Raw genomic sequence first — 21,137 nt, 5'->3', positions numbered from 1 at the left:
GGGTGGTGAGGGACAGGGGAGTGGTCACTCCCCTTTCCTTTGTCCAGTTTCATGCCAGAGCATAGGCTGGGGGTCCCTGAACCAGTGTAGACTGGATTTTTGCAAGGAGGGCACCAACTGTGCCCTTCAAAGCACTTCCAGAGGCTCTGGGAGGAAACCACCAAAATGCCAACACCTATTTCCAAAGGGAGAGGGTGTAACACCCCTGTCCCAAAGGAAATGCATTGTTCTGCATTCCTGGGATTGGGCTGGCCAACCTCCAGAAGGGCAGAAGCCTGTCTGTGAGGTGGCAGCAGCTGGGGCTTCAGTGAAAACCTTGGGAGACTGGTATGGCAGTATTGGGGGTCCATGGTGGTGCCCCCCCCCCCCCCAATCCCAGAATCAGATTGGAGGTACAATTTCCGGTTCCTAGACACCTTACATGGCCATATTCGGAGTTACCACTGTGAAGCTACATTATGTATTGACCTATATGTAGTACACACTTATAATGGTGTCTCCGCACTCACGAAGTCTGGGAAAATGGGCCTGGACGATGTGGGGCACCTCTGCTTGTGCAGGGGTGCCCTCAAACACAGGTACTATGCACCTAGCCTTCAGGTTCTGAAGGTTAGAAATATAGGTGACTTATAAGTTACCTGGTGCAGTGAAAATGGCTGTGAAATAGTGCTTACACTATTTCACTCAGGCTGCAATAGCAGTCCTGAAGAAGTGTTTGTATAAGCTCCTTATCGGTGGCAAAAGAAATACAGCAGCCCATAAGTATCTCCTGGAACCCCAGTGCCCTGGGTACCTAGGTACCATATACTAAGGACTTATAAGGACTTATAAGGGGGGTCCAGTATGCCAATCTTAAGTGGAATACTTGGTTACCAGTATGTAAGTACAAATTTGGAATCAGAGAGAGCATAAGCACTGGAGTTCTGGTTAGCAGGACTCTAGTGACACAGTCAAGCATACTGACAACACAGTAAAACATACTGACATATAGGCCACAAACTATGAGCACTGGGGTACCGACATGCAGGATCCCAGTGAGACAGTAAAAACACACTGACAAACAGGAAAAAATGGGGGTAACCATGCTAGAAGAAAGCCACCTTCCTACACATGCTCCCACATGTCAGTCTCTGAGCCTGAGGCTAGGTTTGCTTCGCACCTTCCAGTGTTTCCTGGAGCCATAGCAATCCACGCCCAGCTAAAATAATTAGTGACTCACGTCAAAAGTGTGTTCCCAGAGTCAGAGCGATTTGAGAGGATCCTTTTTGACGTGCTCCAAATCTTCAGGTAAAAAGAAACACATAAAGTAGGAGCAGGATTTCACTCTCTTGCAGCTCTTTCATTAGCAGTGGCAATCTTCTCAGTCTCACTCCTGAAATCGCCCGACTTCAGAGAGGATCCCCCAACCTGTGCAGCAATACCTGAGATTCTGGAGCCGAATGCCACACATCACCAGATCAGTGTTCCACTTGGCCATGCTCCAGCTCTTCGGATCTATTCAAACTCCCTCTGGCGCACCTTCGGACCCAAAGGAGCCATGAGGCCCTCCGTCTGGAATACCGCCAGCAGATTCGACCTTAGTGCCAATTGGATCCTCCCCCTGGCCCTTTTGGTTCTGCTTCTGACCCACTTCCTGTCCCAGCCCCTGGTTCCTTGATGCCTACGCTGTCACCTTCAGCACTGGAGGAAGAGGAACCAACCGTTCTCTCCGACATCTAATCAGCAATGGTATCACCGCAGCTGATATTGCACCCAAATCTGACCAAGCATCTATGGGCTATTCCTGTTTCTCCAGAGGCGGCAACAAACATTGCACTCTTTTTGGCCTTGATTCTGATTATGACTAGCGTGATGAGTTCGCTCAGCCCATACTTGACAAGTAATATCATGACTTGCTGAAGGCTAGTGGCCTTAAAATCTCTCTTGAGACTACTCTTTTTCTCATCCTAGTCCTGCCACAGGGGAATCCTCTTCCTATGCTATGGTTATGCATAGATTGACTAAAGTTCTTAACCTCCACCTTTCCATAATGCAGGTCAAAACAAATGTTCTGACTGAGGTCCTACAACGTGAACAGGCTTCTGCTGAGACACACTTCCCATTTAATGAGGCTTTAATGGACACTTTATTTGAGGCTTAGGCCAAGCCTTTCCCTGGGCCCCTATCATCTTACAAGTTGCCAAATGCCGTTGTTCTGCACCGGCAACACTGCTTTTCTCTTGCAGCATCTGTCACCAGATAGCCTTGTTGTTCACTCCTCCACAAGTTGGTCTAATCTGAGCATGTCTCCTTCCAATCCTCCAGACAGGGAATCTATATGTGTAAAACATTTGGCAAGAGGCTTTCTTCCACAAGGCTCTCTCTCCCTCTGTCAACACCAGTTGCTTGCAGGCCACAAACTGCTAGGCCCTTTCAGATTGAGGAACTCAAGTCCTCCCAGGCGTTCCTGACGCCTATCGGCTTGTCTTGGTCCAGGCAATCAAGATTGTTGTGATGCAGCCAATTTCACATTACATTGTGGCTTGGAAACCACCAATTCCATAAGTTGAGCTTTAGGCACCAGTGTTGCAATGCCCAGCCAGGTAAGGCTGCGATCAAGTGGGTTCTCCTGTTTCATCCAGTCCTCATGAATGGACAAGCCCTTTGATGGGACACTTCTATTTGGGGACAAGATTGACTCCGCCACTGAGTAGTTTTAAGAGAGCAGGGCTACTGCTTTCTCACTGGGCCTCTCCCTCCCTACTCGCCAACCACACCCATTTCAGCTCTTCTTTCGCAGTTTTGAATGAGGCGCCCCTTACATCCTGTCTGTCCAACTCCATCAGGGAACCTAGCAAGTTTGTGGCTGAGGTGGCCACCACTTACACTCTTGCCAAACCTGATTAGTGTGCTGTTGATGGAGCATAGCTACTAGGTGGGAGGCAGTCAGACAATTCTTTCTGGGTTGGCAAACGTTTACGTCGGACAGTTGGACATTGCAGACAGTTCTCAGGTGGTATGTTCTCCCATTCTTTGTTGCACCTTCCTCTGTCCCCCCCCCCTAATGACTGACAGAGGACCATTTCTCCATTTTGTGGCAGGAAGTGGAAGTCCTTTTGGCCACAGGGGCTATCAAAATGGTTCATGTACAAGACGTAGTGCATGGATGCTATTCTCTCCCTCTTCTGGTGCCCAAGAAGGGCATAGCCCTCCTGCCTATATTAGGCCTGTGCCTCTCACAGCTTTCCTGCTGAAAGGGAAAGTTCAACATGCTCACTCTGGCCAAGAGCTTGTCTTTCCTCAACCCTGGAGACTGACTTGTGGTGTTGGACCTGCAAGACGCCTATATTCATATTCCTATCCTGTCAGCCCATCAACACTACCTGCGGCTCATCCTAGGATAGGAGCATTACTAATTGGCTGTGCTCCCTATTTAGTCTCTCCGGTGCCCATTGGGTGTTCACAGAAGTGTTGGTGGCAGCTCATTTTCGGAGGTTTGGGCTACCAGTATTCTCCTAAATCAACGACTAGCTGTTAAAAGCGAACCCACCTCAGGCAGTCGTCAGCCATATCCAGGCTGCAGTGAACTTACTGTCATCTTTGGAGTTTTCGGTCAACCTGCTGAAGTCACACCTGCTTTTCCCAGACATTTCCCTTCATCAGAGCCATTCTGGACATGGTTTGGTTTCATGGCTTTCCCCTATGAAGGAGAGTCTAGGACCTTCATGCTATGATCCTGAACTTCCAGCCTTGGTCCTGAATTTCAGCGAGGTTGACACAGGGGCTGCTGGGGTTGATGGCCTCCTGTGTCCTGCTAGTGGAGCATGGCAGGTGGCATATGTGGGCTCTGCTGTGGAATCTGAAGTCTCAGTGGGCTCAGCATCAAAGGAACCTCTCTGACTACGTTCAGATTTAAGAGCAGACTGCAAAATTTCTGGGGGGTGTTTGCTGACTCATGATTGGGTCAGCAGCAGACCCTTCTCCATTTCCTATCCAGATATGAAATTCATGACTGATGCATCAATTCTGGGTTGGGGTGGTTATTTAGGCGACGTAGAGATCAGAGGCCACTGGTCTCTAGCGGAGTGCTGGATCCACATCGATCTTCTGGAGCTGAGGGCCATCCTCTTGACGCTGAAAGCCTTCCAGCTGTCCATCAAGCGCTCACAGACTACGCCACCACTATGTGGTGCTGCAAGAAACAGGGCAGGGTGGGGCCATGGATCCTGTGTTAGGAGGCTTTGCACCTCTGGAAATAGCTGGACCACAAAGGGATTTTGCTGGTGGTGAACCATCTGGCAGATCTTTGAATGCCAGGGCAAATAAGATCAGCTTTCAGTAGCAAGTGGATCAAAAAAGGCAGTTAAATGCAGAGGTTGCGCATGGTCTCTTCTGCATTATGGAAGACTTTGGCTCAATCTGTTTGCAACTGCTGAGAACATACAGTGTTCGCACTTCTGCGCTTCTGAAGTTTCTATGGCACCTCTCACTCGGAGACACGTCTTCCTCGAGTGGAACTCAGGACTGCTGTATGCCTTTCCGACGATACCACTCCTGTCCCGAGTTCTCAAGAAGATCAGTACAGACCAGGCCCAAGTTATCCTAGTGGCTCTAGATTGGGTACAGAGAGCCCTGATCCTCCTCAACCTCTCAGCAGGTTTTGACACCATACCGCATCACACCCTGATCAGGAAGACTGTATCACACCATTATCCAATGAAACGCCCTCAAGTGGATCACTTCCTTCCTGAGCGGAAGAATGCAGAAGGTCCGCCTACCTCCGATCAACTCTGAACTCAAGGACATCATCTGCGGTGGCCCTCAAGGATCCTCCCACAGCCCCACTCTCTCAAACACCTACATGACCCCTTGACCAACATCATCAGACCCCATGGACTAAACATCATATCCTACGCAGACAACATTTACCTCATCCTCTCGCTCTTAGAAGATCCCGCCAACCCAAGCACCAACACCTGTAGGTGCATGGCGAGCATCGCCAGCTGGATGAAAGACAACTGCCTGAAGCTCAACAAGGACCAAACAGAAGAGCTAGTCTTTGGCAACAGCACTACCCCTTGGAATGACTCCTGGTAGCCATTGGAACGAGGACCATCACCCAAACTGACTGACCACACCAGAAACCCCAGCATAACCTTGGACTGAAATCTGCCCATGAAGTCGCAGAACAGCGCAGTTGCCTCTGCTGGCTTTCTCACACTTGCAGGTTATGAAAACTGTTCAAATCGCTCCCTATGAAAACAAGACAGACAGTTACTAAGGCCATAATCACTAGCCAATTAGACTATGGAAATGCTCTATTTGCTGGGATCAATACACACCTTCTGCAGAGACTCCAGACCATACAGAACTCTACTGCCAGACTCATCCTCTACTTCCCCAGATGGACCACCATCAGCCCTACCTCATAAAACTTCACTGGCTCCCCTTACAGAATAGATGCCAGTTCAAGCTGATGATCCACATCTACAAAGCACTGCACAGCCAAGGCCCAGATGACGCCAACAGTTGCCTGGACTTCCAACAAACAACTACGCTCCACCTTCCTCCCACTCGCCTGCACCCCACACATTCACCACAGCAACAGTGGAGGGCACTCCTTCTCCTTGCTTGTGGCAAAATCCTGGAATGACCTCCCTCTGTAACTACAGACTTTCACTTCTCTAATCGACCTGATTGATTGCTTGATGGTATCCAGCACTCACTGACTTGAGCATATGCCCACCAATCAGGCTCACCCTCCAGGAGGAGCTGCTGTTGCAGCAACAAGGCAGGGTTTCTGCACTCTAGCCTTCGCAATTTCCACCTGAAAGGTGTTCTGCGTGGATGAATGGGAGGGGTCACTGGACCCTTTAGAATACTAGTTCCACAAAGAACAACCTTTGGACTGGCGTATAGAATTGGGTGAAGCCAGCAGACTGGATATTCCTCCAGATACTGGCATGTTTTCCCCCCTTACCATGGCAACGGAGGAGGGAGCTTCTTACTCTGTGGTGGTAAGAAGGGTGTCTGAGGTCCTGGACCTTGAGTTACCCTCAGTGGCCGTCAGGAATAATCTCCTGACAGAGGTGCTACAACCAGGATTTTCTGCCCCGAGCTCCTGCTTGCATTTAACGCAGTCCTCATGGGCGTCCTACTGGGTACCTGGTCCAAACCTAGCAGAGGGGCTCATGTGAACAGGGCAATTGCCCACTGCCATCACCCCTTCCCATGGGTACCCAAGTTTTCCTACAATACACCCCATCCATGAGAGCTTAGTTATCAAAGCCTCTACCTTCCAGGGCGCGTTCCCGTCCACTCCCCCGGATAGGGAATCTAAAAGGTTGAATTCACTTGGGAAGATGTCTTCTTCTGCCAGCCTTGCATTGCGGTCCGTGAACACCGCATGCCTTTTGGGCTTTATTCACACACACTGTGGGATGCGGTTGCGCAAGTGTTGCCACAGGTACCGCTCCTGTTGCCGATGGGAAAGACACAGCAAAGTTCAGAATCCATTCTGAACTGGACACAACAGACTCGCCAGGCAGAGCAGTTTCATCAACAGTAGCCTTGAGGCACCACGCCTGGCTAAGGATGTCTGGCTTTTCTGGGGATGTTCAAGCTTTCTTGATGGAGATGCCCTTTGATGGCACCCGTCTCTTTAGAGACAAGGCAGACTCTGCCCTCGAGCGCTTCAAAGAATCTTGGGCTACAGCTAGGTCCTTGGGCCTTTTGGCAGTCCCACTTTACCCTCAGTCTGCCTTTCGCATCTTTCACGGCTACAGAAGGGACCTCCAATTGCATCCATTCCTGGCTAGGCACTGTACCGTGCATGATGCCCAACCTCTGCATGGCTGAGGGTGCAAGATCCACTTTCATTGTGGATCAAGAGGCCCATCAAGATCCAGTTGGTGGCAGGATTAACCGTTGCCTGCTCCACTGGCAATACATCACGTTGGGTGGGTTTTGCAAACAGCCCCCTTTGTGACTACCCCGCCATCTATTCCACCGTCCTATGATTGGATGATGGAGGATTCGTTGTCCCTTCTCCATGAGGAAGTTACAGCTCTCCTGGCCAAGAGAGCCATAGCAATGGTTCCAGTGGCAGACGTAGGTCATGGTTGCTATTCCCACTACTTTCTGTCCACAAAAAGGATGAGAGCCTCCGCCCTATCATAGAACCTCAGTCCCCCAATCTCGTCCTCAAGAAGAAGTTCAAGATGCTCACTCTGGCTTAGGTTGCATCTGCCCTGGATGGTGGCGTTGGACTTGCAGGACGCTTATTTCCATGGCCCGTCCTGCCTGGCCACAGACTTTACTTGCCATTTACTGTGCTCCCCTTTGGCCTTACCATTGCCCCTCATGTGTTCACCAAGGTGATGCCGCTGGTTGCAGCTCATCTGTGAAGATCAGGGGTTTCAGTCGTTCCCTATCTCAATGACTGACTGTTGGCGGCGGGCTCACCCTAGGCTGTTTATCTCCCACCTCCAGACTACGACGGACCGCTTACTTTCACTGGAACTCACTATAAACGTATTGAAGTTACACCGGACTCCCTTTCAGATGCTCCCTTTCATCTGAGTTGTTGTGGATACATTGCAGTTTTGGGCTTATCCTCCCGAACAGCGAGTCCAGGATGTTTCAGTCTCTAACCTGGATTTTGATGAGAATAACTTTGAGGCTGCTGGGCCTCATGGCCTCCTGCATCCTGCTGGTGACACATGCCAGATGGCATATGCTGGCTCTGCAGTGGGATCTTAAGTTCCAGTGGGTGCAGCCTCGGGGGAATCTCTCTGACAAAGTCCAGATCTCAGAAAGAACTACGAAAGCTCTGCAGTGGTGGTTAACGAACCATGATTGGTACCCCCTTCCTTCCCCAACCGGATCTGACAGTAGTGACAGATGCGTCACTGCTGGGATGGGGCAGCCATCTGGGAGAGGAGGAGGTCAGAAGCATCTGAATCCAAACTCCACATCAAGCTGTAGGAGCTCTGTGCGATCTGGCTAGCATTAAAAGCATTTCTTCCCTATATCTAGGGACAGATGATTCAGGTGTTTATGGACAGCACCACCGCCATGTGGTACTACAACAAGCAGGGGACGGGATGGGGTTCTGGACCCTTTGTCAAGAGGCTCTGCACCGCTGGACGTGGCTGGAACAGCAGGGCATATCCCTATTAGTTCAACATCTCACGGAATCTCTGAACGCCAGAGCTGTCAAACTCAACAGAAAATGTCTAGCGGATCAAGAATAGCATCTCCATGCGGAAGTAGTGGCTCAAGGTCTCTTGCAGCACTGGGGGAAGCCTTGGTTAGGTCTGCTCGCCTCTGCAGAGAACACATAATGTCAGCAGTTTTGCGCATTGGCCTTTCCAAGGCGGCAGTCGCTCAGAGACATTTTTCATCACAAGTGGAACTCAGGCTTCCTGTGCGCCTTTCCACCCATACCACTTCTGCCCAGAGTTCTCAAGAAGGTAAAGAACAACCAGGCCCTAGTAATCCTTGTGGCTCCAGACTGGGCTCGAGGAGTCTGCTATACTGAGCTGCTGAGCATGTCCATTGATCCTCTGATCAGACTGCCCCTGTGGGTATACACCTGCGAGTAAACACCTGTCATTGGAAGAATTTGTGGCATGGTCCACAGACAAGTCTGTTGACCCTATTTCTGCTCCCCTGTCTAAGGTTCTCTTGTTTATCCAGGGCTCTGCTGTGGACACTCTTAAAAGTTACTTGTCTGCTATTTCTGCCTTTTTTTAAATTGCCTGATCAACCTTCTTTGTTTAAGTCCCCTATTGTACATTGGAATTAGGTTCCTTAAAGGTCTTACACATCTTTCTCCTCCATTCTCATTCATTATGCCCCAATTGTATCTAAATTTGTTTTTGACATTTCTGATGTGCGTCCCTTTCAAGCTTCTCCACAATTGTCCTCTCAGGCTTTTCACTTTGAAACAGCCTTCCATGTGGCCATTTCATCTGCTCGCAGGGTGAATGATCTGCAGGCATTGTCATCTAAGCCTCCCTACCTTTCTATCTGTCCTGATAAAGCCGTGCTTCGCACTAGGGCCTCCTTCCTGCCAAAAGTGATTATGTCCTTTCTTGTAGGCCAGTCCATCTCCTTGCCTACTTTTAACGCACCACCACATCCTTCTAAGGAAGAGAAGAGACTCCACTGCCTGGACCCAAAAAGAGCATTGGCATTCTACCTTGATGGTACAAAAGAGTTCCAGGTGCATGATCACCTCTTTGTTGGTTATGTGGGGGGTGAAGAAAGGTCCGACAGTGCAGAAGCAGACCATCTCCAGATGGGTCGTTCTATGTGGGAAGATGTACTCAATGGCCAAGAAGCGAACCCTGACAGTTTAAATGCTCATCCTACCCGAGCTAAAGCTGTGACCACTGCATTAGCATGTGGAGTTCCAGTCCTTGACATCTGTCAGGCGGCAGTGTGGGCACTCTGCACAGGTTTACCAAACACTACTGCCTGGACAGTCAGGTCCGTAGTGAGGGACACTTTGGGCCTCATTATGACCCTGGCGGGCGGCGGAGGCCGCCCGCCAGGATCCCGCCCTCCAAATTACCGCGCCGCGGTCAAAAGACCGCGGCGGGTATTACGAGTTTTCCCCTGGGCTGGCGGGCGGTTCCAGTTAAACCGCCCGCCAGCCCAGGGGAAAACGACCTTCCCACGAGGATGCCGGCTCGTAATCGAGCCGGCGGAGTGGGAAGGTGCGACGGGTGCTACTGCACCCGTCGCGTATTTCACTGTCTGCAAGGCAGACAGTGAAATACATTTTGGGGCCCTCTTACGGGGGCCCCTGCCGTGCCCATGCCATTGGCATGGGCACGGCAGGGGCCCTGCGACCCCCCCTACCGCCATCCTGTTCATGGCGGCTTTCCCGCCATGAACTGGATGGCGGTAGGGGGGGTCAGAATCCTCATGGCTGCGGAGCGCGCTCCGCAGCCATGGAGGATTCCAATGAGCAGCGGAAAGTCAGCGGGAGACCGCTGACTTTCCGCTTCTGACCGCGGCTGAACCGCCGCGGTCAGAATGCTCATTGGAGCACCGCCAGCCTGTTGGCGGTGCTCCCGTGGTCGGTGGCCCTGGCGGCCACCGGCCGCCAGGGTCAGAATGACCCTCTTTGTCTGTTAGGTCTTGCAGGAATTTTTTGTATGAAATAGGGTCACAGATCCACCACTGGGGATGGTATTGCTTGGATATCTATTTAGAGGTAAGGAATCTGCAACTAGAAGTCTCTATCAGATGAACAAGGTACTTACCTTTGATAATGCCTTATCTGGTAGAGGCATAATCTAGTTGCAGAATCCTTACTGACCCACCTATCCTTCCCGCTGTTAGAACTGATTTCCAGGGGCAGGTCTCCCCTTTCAGGGCCTTAGTTCAGAAGCACCAGTGGTCAGTTTCTTTACAGTTCTGCGCTTCTGGTGTGGAAATTTGTGGGAAAAAAACTGACGTCAGCACATCGGGATGGCACCTATATAAGGACAGCAATGTCATATCCATTGCGGACGACAGCAACGACATACGTGGAGCCAATAGATGCCACCTACAGGTACACAGGGATACTGCTCACGAAAATCTCTGGAGCCAGTCTGATGCCTGAGGGAAATTCAAAGGTAAGGAATCTGCAACTAGATATTGTCTCTGCCAGATAAGGCGCTACCGAAGGTTAAGTAACTTGTTCATCAAGGCCTTCAAGACTTCATTTCGGGGAAACAAAGCATTTCACTGTGTGAGAAAGCATCTGTCAACATCATGATATATTTCTGCCTGGATTTTAAGATTGGATAGTGATTGGATGTGTTGAAGCGTTTGTACCTTTAAATCAAGATGTGTATTATTATTTGTGTGCAGAGCAATTAACCTCCAATTGAATTAACACGTATACTGACATTGAGCTATTGCAGTTGAAACAAATTTGCTATGGATCTGAATTTGACTATTGATAATGCTTTAAACTAACGTTGAAATTTAATTCTTTGCTCACATCATGATGATTTTGCAGTTTCAATGCTTTCTTATGGAGAAAATGGCTTTATAAAATATTAAATTTGGGGATGAGCCACACACTTTGCATTCCACTAAAGATGCTGCATATTTTATTTTTTTACTGTTATTGCTACATATTAAGGACTAGTCTACTTTTGATTTTGCCTATTCTGTATTGTTTCCATTACTGAGAACCTTCATAGCATTAAAATGATTATATTGTTGGATTTCAACTTGACTATTTTTGTATTGTACATTTGACGTTTATAATAAGCATCTATGGTTTTCTTAAATTCTGCTCTAAAAATCCTTTTTTTAGTCAGTTTTTTCTTTATTGACTGTATTTTGAAATGATGTTTAGCACTTTGTCTCTGGGACACATTGCCTCATGATTCAAGCTCGTTCCGGGTCTACCTAACATTCTGGACACCCCATTGAGGTGCAGGTCTTTAGGGATGTAGTGCGCCCACAGAGACATATTTGGATAAGATGTCTCATCCACCAATGGAAAGGCTCTACCTCATGTTTAGGGTCGGTACCTCTTGCATCACTACCTGTCAATTTAGAATACTTCAGTGGCCCTGTGCTCCTCCTCGATTGTTCTTTTCAAAGTATGGCTTGTCTTGGTAAAATTTTTATGGTAAGTAAGACTATGGAAGACAACAAAAGAGCCCTTTAGCTATGTTTTCTTTAAATCTTTGTCGGTAGTTTCATTATTGGTGGACCAGCTATTTAACTGGAATTGAATCATAAATTTTGTGATGTAACTCAGGGAAGACGCCAGCTGCTTTACCATTGTATAAACCATATATGTAATGCTGTAATGGCTATTGCCAAATATAACTTGTTTGACAACGATCAGTTCTTGAACCTGCTGACTTGAAATTTGAATCATAAATTGAGCATAGGTATACACTTCGGAAATTGTCACATTTTAATTTCATTGTAAGACACATAGAAATCCAGTCAATTGCATCTGCTGTAGTGGCTTTCTAAGGTGCAATGATTGGAGGCCAAATCTGCTCCTACCTTGCTCTTCCTCTCAAAAGATACTTCTTAGCTTGTGCTGTGCTTAGTGGGGCATAACACAGTAAGGACATGAACCTCAAACATACAGCTCTGCCATACTGACAGCATGGATTATCTGCATCCTTAACACTCCTAACCAATGCAAGTGACTAAGGGCCAGATGTATCAAACTATTATGCATTTGCAAATGGTGCGAATCTCAAAATTCCACTGTTTGCAAATGCAAAACAAGCTTTCAGATTTATGAAAGACATTCACAGGACAATTTTAAGGAATTGCTAAAATAGCGATTCCCTAAAATTGTTACTGAATTTAGCAAATTGCGATTCCCTAAATAGGAATTCCCAAATAGGGAATACCTATTTGCGGTTACCTATGCACATGTATCGTGCATTTCCTAAATGCAAACTGGGCATTTAGGAAATGCAATTACCATCAACTCCAAGTTGGTAGTAACTATGTGCAATTTAAAATATATATATATTTTTTTAAAGTGCCATGTAGAACACACATGCTCATGGGGCATGTGTTCGCTTTACATGTGCACATTTATTGGGGGGCGTGCATCAAAGGGGGCCTTAGGCCCCTAGCGCCCTTGAATTTGCATTACCTAAGTTGCGAATTCCTAAAAGGAATTAGCAAATTAGGAAATGCAAAACCATTCGCACCTATGGGCCTTTCCTTAGGGATGAATGGAGTCCCATTCCCTAATAGCGATTGCAAATCTTAAGAAATTGCAATTAGGGAATCACTATTTTCTTACAGACCATTTTGCATTTCTTAAAATTCGCTATTTAGGAAATATTAAACGGTACTTTGATACATCTGGCCCTTTGTATGGTTCACCTTGCTCAAAATTAAAAATGGCAGTACTCTAAAAGTGGGTTTTGTTTTAATCATAATATTGATGTGCAGCTTTTTCATGGCAGTTTTCCATTTATTTTTGTGTAGTGTTCATTGTCTGCTAATCAAGTAATTTTGTGCTGACTTTTATTGTTAATCAGTTCAGTGGTACTCATTTCATCGACATCAGAAGGAAGAAAGGTGGAGTGTAACTGCCTGTAATTGAGACTGTGACCAAACGGTTTAACTTAGGCCATTCCATTAGAAGGGTTAGTTCACTGAGCCACACACCAGTCGGGCCTTTCTACCCCAAGTCATATAGGTCCTCTTTCCACTCTTCCTCACTCACTAATTTGTACTCTGCAACAAAGAACCTCCAGTCTTTTTCTTCCTCTTAATGTTTCACAACTGCAGTGATTTTAATTTATGTGCAAGAGCCCATGAGCACAACCGCTTACAAGAATTCTAGAAACATGGTTAAGAATGTGACTGGATATTGAGTTACTTGAGCGACTGTTGTCTGAAAAGCCGTTAAAGCAGGGGCAGCTCCTCCGTATGGGTGGAGGAGCGTCACCCCCCCCCCCCATACCCTCTCCCTCACCAGCAGCAACCACTGCAAATCCTTTTACATGGAAAGGATAATAAGCTCTGTTTATTATGCTGTCCACGTAAAAGGGAAGGGGCATTGGGGGTGACGAGCTGAGGGAAGTGCCATCTCGGGCCAGCCAAACACACATGCGCACAGGGCTCTCTCCAGCCCAGCAACACGGTTGCTGGGCTGGAGAGAGCCTGCTCAGGCTCCCAGTCTGCCTGGGAGTGCCCCCAGCCAATCCTGAGCCTGTGCCTGCAGCAGCGACAGAAGAGGAGCATGGCGCGGGAGCAAAGCAGGTAAGTTTTTATTTTTATTTTTTATTATTGTTTGTTAATGATTTTTTCCCACGCTCTCCTCCCCGCCCCATCTATGCGAGCTGCTCCTGCATTAATGTTTTCCCCGAACCTCAACAATGGTGCTCTTTTCTATAAATGGCAATAAAGAGCGTTCCATTGGTCAGTTTGTATTTTGGGATGACTTGTGAAAGTAATAATGACCTGAAGGCTCCTTCAGATTTGTACCAATTAAACTTGTAGGCCAGTGGTTCCCAACCTTTTGACTTCTGTGGACCCACCACTTTATCGTTACTGGAACCTGGGGACCCCCACTGAATCATTATTGGAATCCGGGGACCCCCCACTGAGTCATTACTGAAATCTGGGGACCTAATCTGTTAATATTTTTTAATTTTCTAAGGAGTCGCGGACCCCCTGGGAAGGCTTTGTGGACCCGTAGGGGTCCCCGGTCCACAGGTTGGGAACCACTGTTGTAGGCTAAAAAGCAAGAATTGTCTTTAGTAAGACACCATTACTTTAATTACTTTAGGTAGATTTGTCATTTCCACTGGTAGCTAATGCAAACCTGTGAGGCTGGCAATATATGTTCCCTTTTATACAGACAATGCTGAATCTATTTGCTGTGTTTTAGATTGCCTGCAATCATACACTGATACCTCTAATTAAAACAACATCAATTGACCTCTCTCCTTCCATTGAACTTCCCATTTTATTCATCCCTCATGTTGCCTCCTGATCTTGCTATGTCCATTCTTTCTGAGATCCTTGAAACACTAGCATTTCACACATTTTGCAAAAAACTAGCCTTTCATCGCTTGCTCGCATAAGTTTCCAGTTTCATTGCATTCACATAACATGGCCATCACATTTAGTGGACTTTCTCCTTATCCATTCTTAAGCTGTTAATTCCATTGACCTTTCTCTCTTCCTTCAAACCTTCGAATTTGAACATTGCTTTGGAACATTTGAACACCGTACTCTCTTGGGTCTCCTAGCTTGTGAATCAAAGAGCAGATCTATCTTGGAGCTCTAGTAGTTCTTTCTAATGCACTGCTTATGGGGATGACTCAAGACTATGTCCACGATCCTCGTTCTTCTCCATGTGCTTAAACATACTGGGTAGTATTTCTTATATGGTCTTTTAGTGACTTATAATATTTATAGATTAACGTCATCCATATGTTGCTGTTCTTTAACTTGTTTTTGAATCTCTCCATCAGTGCAGTATGGACTGGCTAGTGACCATTCATTGTACGTTCTCAACCAATTACTGTATCCCTGTAAGTCCACACATTAAATACTTCCCTTTCTCAGCTGTCCACCACTGCCTCTTCTCCCCCATCTTCCTCCTTTAAATACTTGCTCCCCACTCCTGTGTTTGCATCAGGGTACCCTTTGATAACTATCCATTACTTTTCGCTATCACCTCTGCTGCCTTCTGGTATAATCACCTCGAGATCTGCAAGGTCTACCCCATTATGTGGTCCTAACATTCAGTATACAAGTCTGCAGTAAGATTTACAATTGTAGCATTGTTGCCCTTTACATGATCATCTTTTAAAACACATGAAAAGCTCAACTTCCACACTGCAACCTAGTTGAACTTGGCACACTTCACATCCCTTCCTTTCATAAGACTCTTTTTCTACCCACCTCACTCAACTTGTCCCGCCGCTTATCTGTGGAGTTCATCACCATCCTTGCCTGCCTACCTAGCTTTTTACACTTCAGGTTGTCTCTTCCAGTCTGTGCGCAAGATTGCTGTCTTAAAAACGTTGGTGAGTGTGCATTACGAATTTTGCTAGTTCTCGCTTGATGCCCCCTACAGTGGAACATCCATCCCCATGGATTTCTAAGAAGTCTAAAAGTTGCTTTGCTCTTGGACACAGTCTGCTATATTTGAATGAGACACTGCTCTCGAAATGCTTCCTTTCCTGCGGCAGTTATTCCAATCTGGTTGAGATCCAAAGGGCAAATTCAGAGGAAAATAATCAGGTTTGCCAAGCACTTCTACACCAACTACAGTGGAAGTGCGCAGTAACATTAAGGACTGTGTCACCAGCTGGGCAATTGTTTCACACGAATCTCATATTTCTCATGAATCGCACAGGATAGAACAAGAGGAAAGCTCCTGAAGAGAAAGCGATGCTGTTATAATCCTTGAGAAAATAAATCACTGTGCGATGAATGGCTTTTTTATGCCATTCCTCAATATATGTCTCTTTCGACTTCCTAATGGAAAATCGAGGCCTCTGGCACAGTGGCGTAGCGTGGGTTGTCAGCATCCGGGGCAAGGCAAGTAATTTGCGCCCCCTAACCCGGGGCAAGGCAAGTAATTTGCGCCCCCTAACCCGTGGATTTAGTCTCTTCCAAGATGTTGCGCCCGGTGCGGCCGGCCCCCCCTGCACCCCCCACGCTACGCCACTGCTCTGGCATTCTCTGTTTGGCCTCCCACAATTTGACTACACTCGTCATGCTTCACACTTCAGTGTCCCATCGGGACACCCATTTCATGGCTCCAGCCACTTCTCAGATGGCCTGACCTGTCAATTCGGCCAGGAGACTCAGACCCACAACAGATCAAGCACCAGTGGCATGCTGTGCTTTGCAGTGAGGCAACGCTTATCTTCTTCACAAGCAAGAGGATGCTGCTTACATTCTGTCTATGGCCCCGTCTCGGGCAACTTTTCACTTCACCGTTTTGTGGTCCAGCAACTTTCCTGCCATCTGAGGAACAACTTTGCATGCACATGCGGGTATGATGTTTTCCTAAAACTTGCATAGTCAGATATTTAGGGATGCTGTGGGTTCACCGAATTCTGCTCCGTGTCAGCAGTCTTGCCCTGTGAGCTATCCTGCCTCCTTTAACAGAAGTGGTGCCCACGCACCATCTGGACTTGTCAGGTAGATTGTTCCCAGTGTTCACAAAGGATTAGGAGTTTTTAACTTTATTTTAAAAAAAGGTGATTATTTTGTTTTCAAGTACTGGCTCACTCAGCACACCACCTCATTTCCTGTCTGATGTAACCTGCCACCGCTGTTAATTGCTATGAAAGTATTTGACCTGATGAGTGTGCCATCCATTGCTATGTTTGATGTGAACTATTGGTTGTGTATTTGTCAGTTCATGGGAGCAACATTTTAGGATTTTTCCTGTTGAATGTATCTAAATAAGAACCAAGTGTTCCACACTGTCATTCTGTAAACCAGTGAATAGTCAGATAACCTTTCATTAATACATTGTAGATATACTGAACGCCTGCCTTGCTTCAAGATATGTTCTAGTTGAAAATATATCTTCAGGATATACACAGTTTAGTTCTTATCTGTGTTTAATATTGACCTAGTAGGATTTTCCTCTGACCTTTTTGTCATAAATTCAGTTCTTTTTTTAAGGCAGAGATTTAAAACGCAAACGTTTTCAGTTGCAAGTGCATTGATTTTGTCTTGTAAGTCTGAGATGACATTCATTGATTATATGATTGGCAAGCAATAATGGATCATATTTAAAAGAGAACACTGTATTTGATGGATGTCTGACAATCATTAACTGACAGCCCTTTTATCTTCTTCTTTTCCTCAGATTGCCTATGCAGCAGTGGACTGCACCAAAGAAAAGAACCAAGACCTGTGTAAACAAGAGGGTGTAGAAGGATACCCAACTTTTAACTATTACAATTATGGAAAGTTTGCAGAAAAATACAATGGGGAGCGAGGAGTAAGTATTGCTTTGCAATTTACTGAATAAGCATGAGCACTATACATGATCTTGATGTGATGGATGGGAAAAAAGTTCAATCAATGATTTAAATAATTACATTTTCCTAGAAGTTATAATGATGTTATGTTCTAACATGCCTTGCTTCCTTTGGTGTTTGTTGTCATGAATTGCTTCATTGTTTCCAATCAGGGAGTCCTACTTCCTTCTTCCCGATAGAGGTCTTAACCATCAAGCTACACTTCTGATGGCAGCTTCTAGACAGCTTTGGACCTTCTCAGCGAAGACTGGCATACAGAACTCCATTGTTTTATAGTACTTTCCTCGTACCAGGAGCCGTACTCTCAAGCTCTTGGCTGGTTTGCCATATATGGCAGTGATTGGGCATCTCACCACTACCCTTCCATTTGTGCCATTGCTTTTGGAGGAAAAAAGAAAGTGTAAGCAGATGGGTTTGAGTACATAACTAATGAGAAGGAAGGATGATTTTTCCCAATTGACCAGTTTGCTACCAGGCACAGCTCCAAGCGTTACCGTTAAACAATGTAGATTGGGAAGTACCAGCACTCTTTAAGTAAGCTCATGCTCATCGATGGATGTGAGTTAGGACATTTCATGAGTCAGCTTGGTGGATCAGTGTCACCTCTTTAGATGCTGGTGTTCCTCTGCATCACTTGTCATACGTCAGTGCTCCTGGCACGCAGAGAAACCCTTTTGTTCTCCGATTGTGCGTGTTGCTCCTTCCACCTTTGTCTCTCCTCTGCTCTCCTCTTTTCTCCCTGCTTCCTGTTGCGCCACCTGCCTCTTGTTCCTTCTCAATTTGGCCCTTCTGTAGCATTTATCCCCATCTACTTGAAATCTCCAGTTTCATTGTTGAATAACCCGCAGTTCCCTAATGATTGTTTTTTGCTTTGTTTCACTTTCTTGTCTGACTACTCTTCTGCCTCGTGTTGGTTTTACTTTCTGAGGTGTGCCCTGAGAGTGTCCTGTAATCTGAAATTGAGGTATCCGACTTTGCAGTCATATTTTGAAAGTCTGCTATTGAGCCATAGTGTCAGTTCCCAGTTTTTTCCTGAGTTAGGACAAAAAACAAAATAGTGTGAATATTGACTAAAACAGTTCAGAATGTAGTAAAACAAATTGCTAATTAAAACAAATGTTGTTACAAATAAAACTCAAGAGGTTTTTACCGATCTAAGATAGGAGATATTTTCACCCCTTCTATTGTCACACATTCCATACTCAGTGATTTTATTTACAAAAAATTGAATTTCAACAAATTCTGATACTTCGAACAGTTCTCTGCGCTCAAAACCAAAGACGCTGAATCTACCTACAGACCGTCTACACAACCACTGCCTTTTGCTGCTAAATACACACCCACCGTAGCCAGTGCGGGATAAAATTAGCAAAAATCTCGAAATATGGAGCCAGATGAAGACTGCAGCCATACAACTTCCAATAAACGGATGGGTACTTTGTTACCCAAATGGGGCATTTTTGTATCTGCTGTTATCTGAGGAAGCGAGGACAGGTCCAACACCATGGTTTCTGACGTATTTATTTTTATTTTGTTTTCATGTTTAATGCTCAGGTTTTTTTAAGGAGAATGATTACCACTAGGTGTCAATGATAATAACTACCAGGTTGAGGCGTGTCCAAGCGATGCATGTCCGAACTAATAACAGGACGTTAGTACATGTTTCACAAACTACCGTCTTGGGTATTTTTAGCTAAAGCAGTTTTTCCTTCATTTGGTGATAAACGTGGTTGACACAAATTGACGTTTAATTTATTGTCTTTAACCTCATACTCACCAGCTTAGAAGCTGGAGGTGTGTATCATCTTTATATGTGTGCAGGTATGTGTGGGTTTTTCAAATGTTTGCTGATAATGAAAAGCAGGTTATTAGACAATCCTCACAGAGAAGCTTCTTGTTTTTTTCTCAACGCAGGAGATAGTTAAACCACCTCTATCTGGCGGGTTGGTAACTTCGGTAATGAGTTTTATAGTGTATGCTGCCGGAATTCCATCAACTATGGAAGTGGGAAGTTACTCTCCAATACTGGACAAAACCCTTTTCAATCTCAGTGAGGTTCTGCAAGTCCTATATCGAGCATGACGCCATGCACCCTCCTATTACTTATGAGTGCCTCAGGAAAGCACTTCTAGATGTAGAGAGGTAGTAAGGATGCCATGAGCCCTAATGCAATTAAGTCAAAATGGACCCATTCCCCTAAGTTGGATAGTAAAATGCAGCTATAATTGGTGTTGAGGGTTTCCCATAATCTCCTGGGCCCCTTACACTGCTTTTACCCCAGTGAGGCATATTGCCTCTGCAACACCGATAGATATGCCCTTCTCTGTACAAGTTTCTGGAATCCGGATTTTCAGGCTAAATGTAGTTTGTGAAGATATCGGAAACACTTGAAAAACTGAATTATTCTATGAGGGAGCTAGCACAATAAAATGCCTCCGGGCAGTGGCGTAGCGTGGGGGTTGCAGGGGGGGCCGGGCGCAACATCTTGGAAGAGACTAAATCCACAGGTTAGGGGGCACAAATTACTTGCCTTGCCCCGGGTTAGGGGGCGCAAATTACTTGCCTTGCCCCGGGTGCTGACAACTTACGCTACGCCACTGCCTCCGGGTACCCTCTTTGGCATGTTTATGAGTTTAACTACGCAGGTCCTCAGTGCTCCTACTAGTAGGATACCCCCGCTGGTGACCTCCCCTCTTACTATTCAGCTTATGAATATTACTAATAGGCTTCACTTCCTCCTTTAACTTGAGAAACTCTCAGACATTATAGCTTAAAGCACAGTTGCCTCATCTTTGAGCTTTCCTTCAACCAAAGCTTCTGCCTTAACCACAGCCGGAAGTTAAGCTTCAACACTTGGTAGATGAGACACCTAATACATGTCTGCAGTGTTCTTCAAAAGAATGGTAGCTTATTTGCAGCACTCACTTTGACTCCCTGGTCCATTCTCTGGCTTGTGTACAGTCTGTAGCTTGTATATTACCATGTTTGCTGGACAGACTTACTAATTTCTTTCCTCACAGATCACAAGTAGCTTTGGAGTCCCGACCGATCTCGAGGAAGTTGTGGATGAAGATTATCTCTTTAAGGTTGAACGTTGCAGTGTAGCTTTTCCTTAAGTCTAGTGATGATTGGACCAACCACAGATCTTTCATATCTATTCAGGAACACGTGTTGAAAGTAGTGCCGGGTATCTGGCAAATAGCCAGATGGATTACAGTTGTGGAAGTGAAAATTGGATGGTAAATTCAAGGCATCCAATGGCTTGTGGTTGCATTTCCAAAACACATCCTTGACAATCATGCATAATTTGGTATTCCTCAGATTGGAAGGACATGTTAGTTGTGTCTCTTCAATCTCAGACCAATTTGAGAAACAGGAGTATTGATTCCATTGAGAAACATAATTACCAAAATCAATCCCTTCCTGAACGTGAGCACAGATCTAACTGGTTGTAGTCTGATGTGGAAGGACATACCGAACGACAAGAGAGGATGATAATCTCCTTGTTCTGAGGGAATGCAGGGAGGTTTGTAGTTTCAGGCACGATGTTTATATAGACTTCATTTTTTCATCATGTTGACTGGATGGCAAAGGTTATGTTGTAAAAGCTGGGTCTCAAAAGCTCAGATGGCC

At 46.1% G+C, this 21,137-nt stretch overlaps 1 protein-coding gene across 1 annotated transcript in view; it reads left to right on the top strand.

The window, feature by feature from the left end:
* The window catches only part of PDIA5 (protein disulfide isomerase family A member 5), an 828,396-nt gene that overhangs the window by 792,750 nt on the left and 14,509 nt on the right, over positions 1–21,137 (top strand). The window contains exon 16 of the mRNA XM_069224665.1: positions 17,330–17,464. Within this exon, the coding sequence (XP_069080766.1) occupies positions 17,330–17,464 (135 nt within the window). The remainder of the gene's footprint in view (positions 1–17,329; positions 17,465–21,137) is intronic.

This window comes from Pleurodeles waltl, chromosome 3_1 (genome assembly GCF_031143425.1).
Source record: "Pleurodeles waltl isolate 20211129_DDA chromosome 3_1, aPleWal1.hap1.20221129, whole genome shotgun sequence".
NCBI lineage: Eukaryota > Metazoa > Chordata > Amphibia > Caudata > Salamandridae > Pleurodeles > Pleurodeles waltl.
This window is presented reverse-complemented; position numbering and strand designations above follow the sequence as displayed.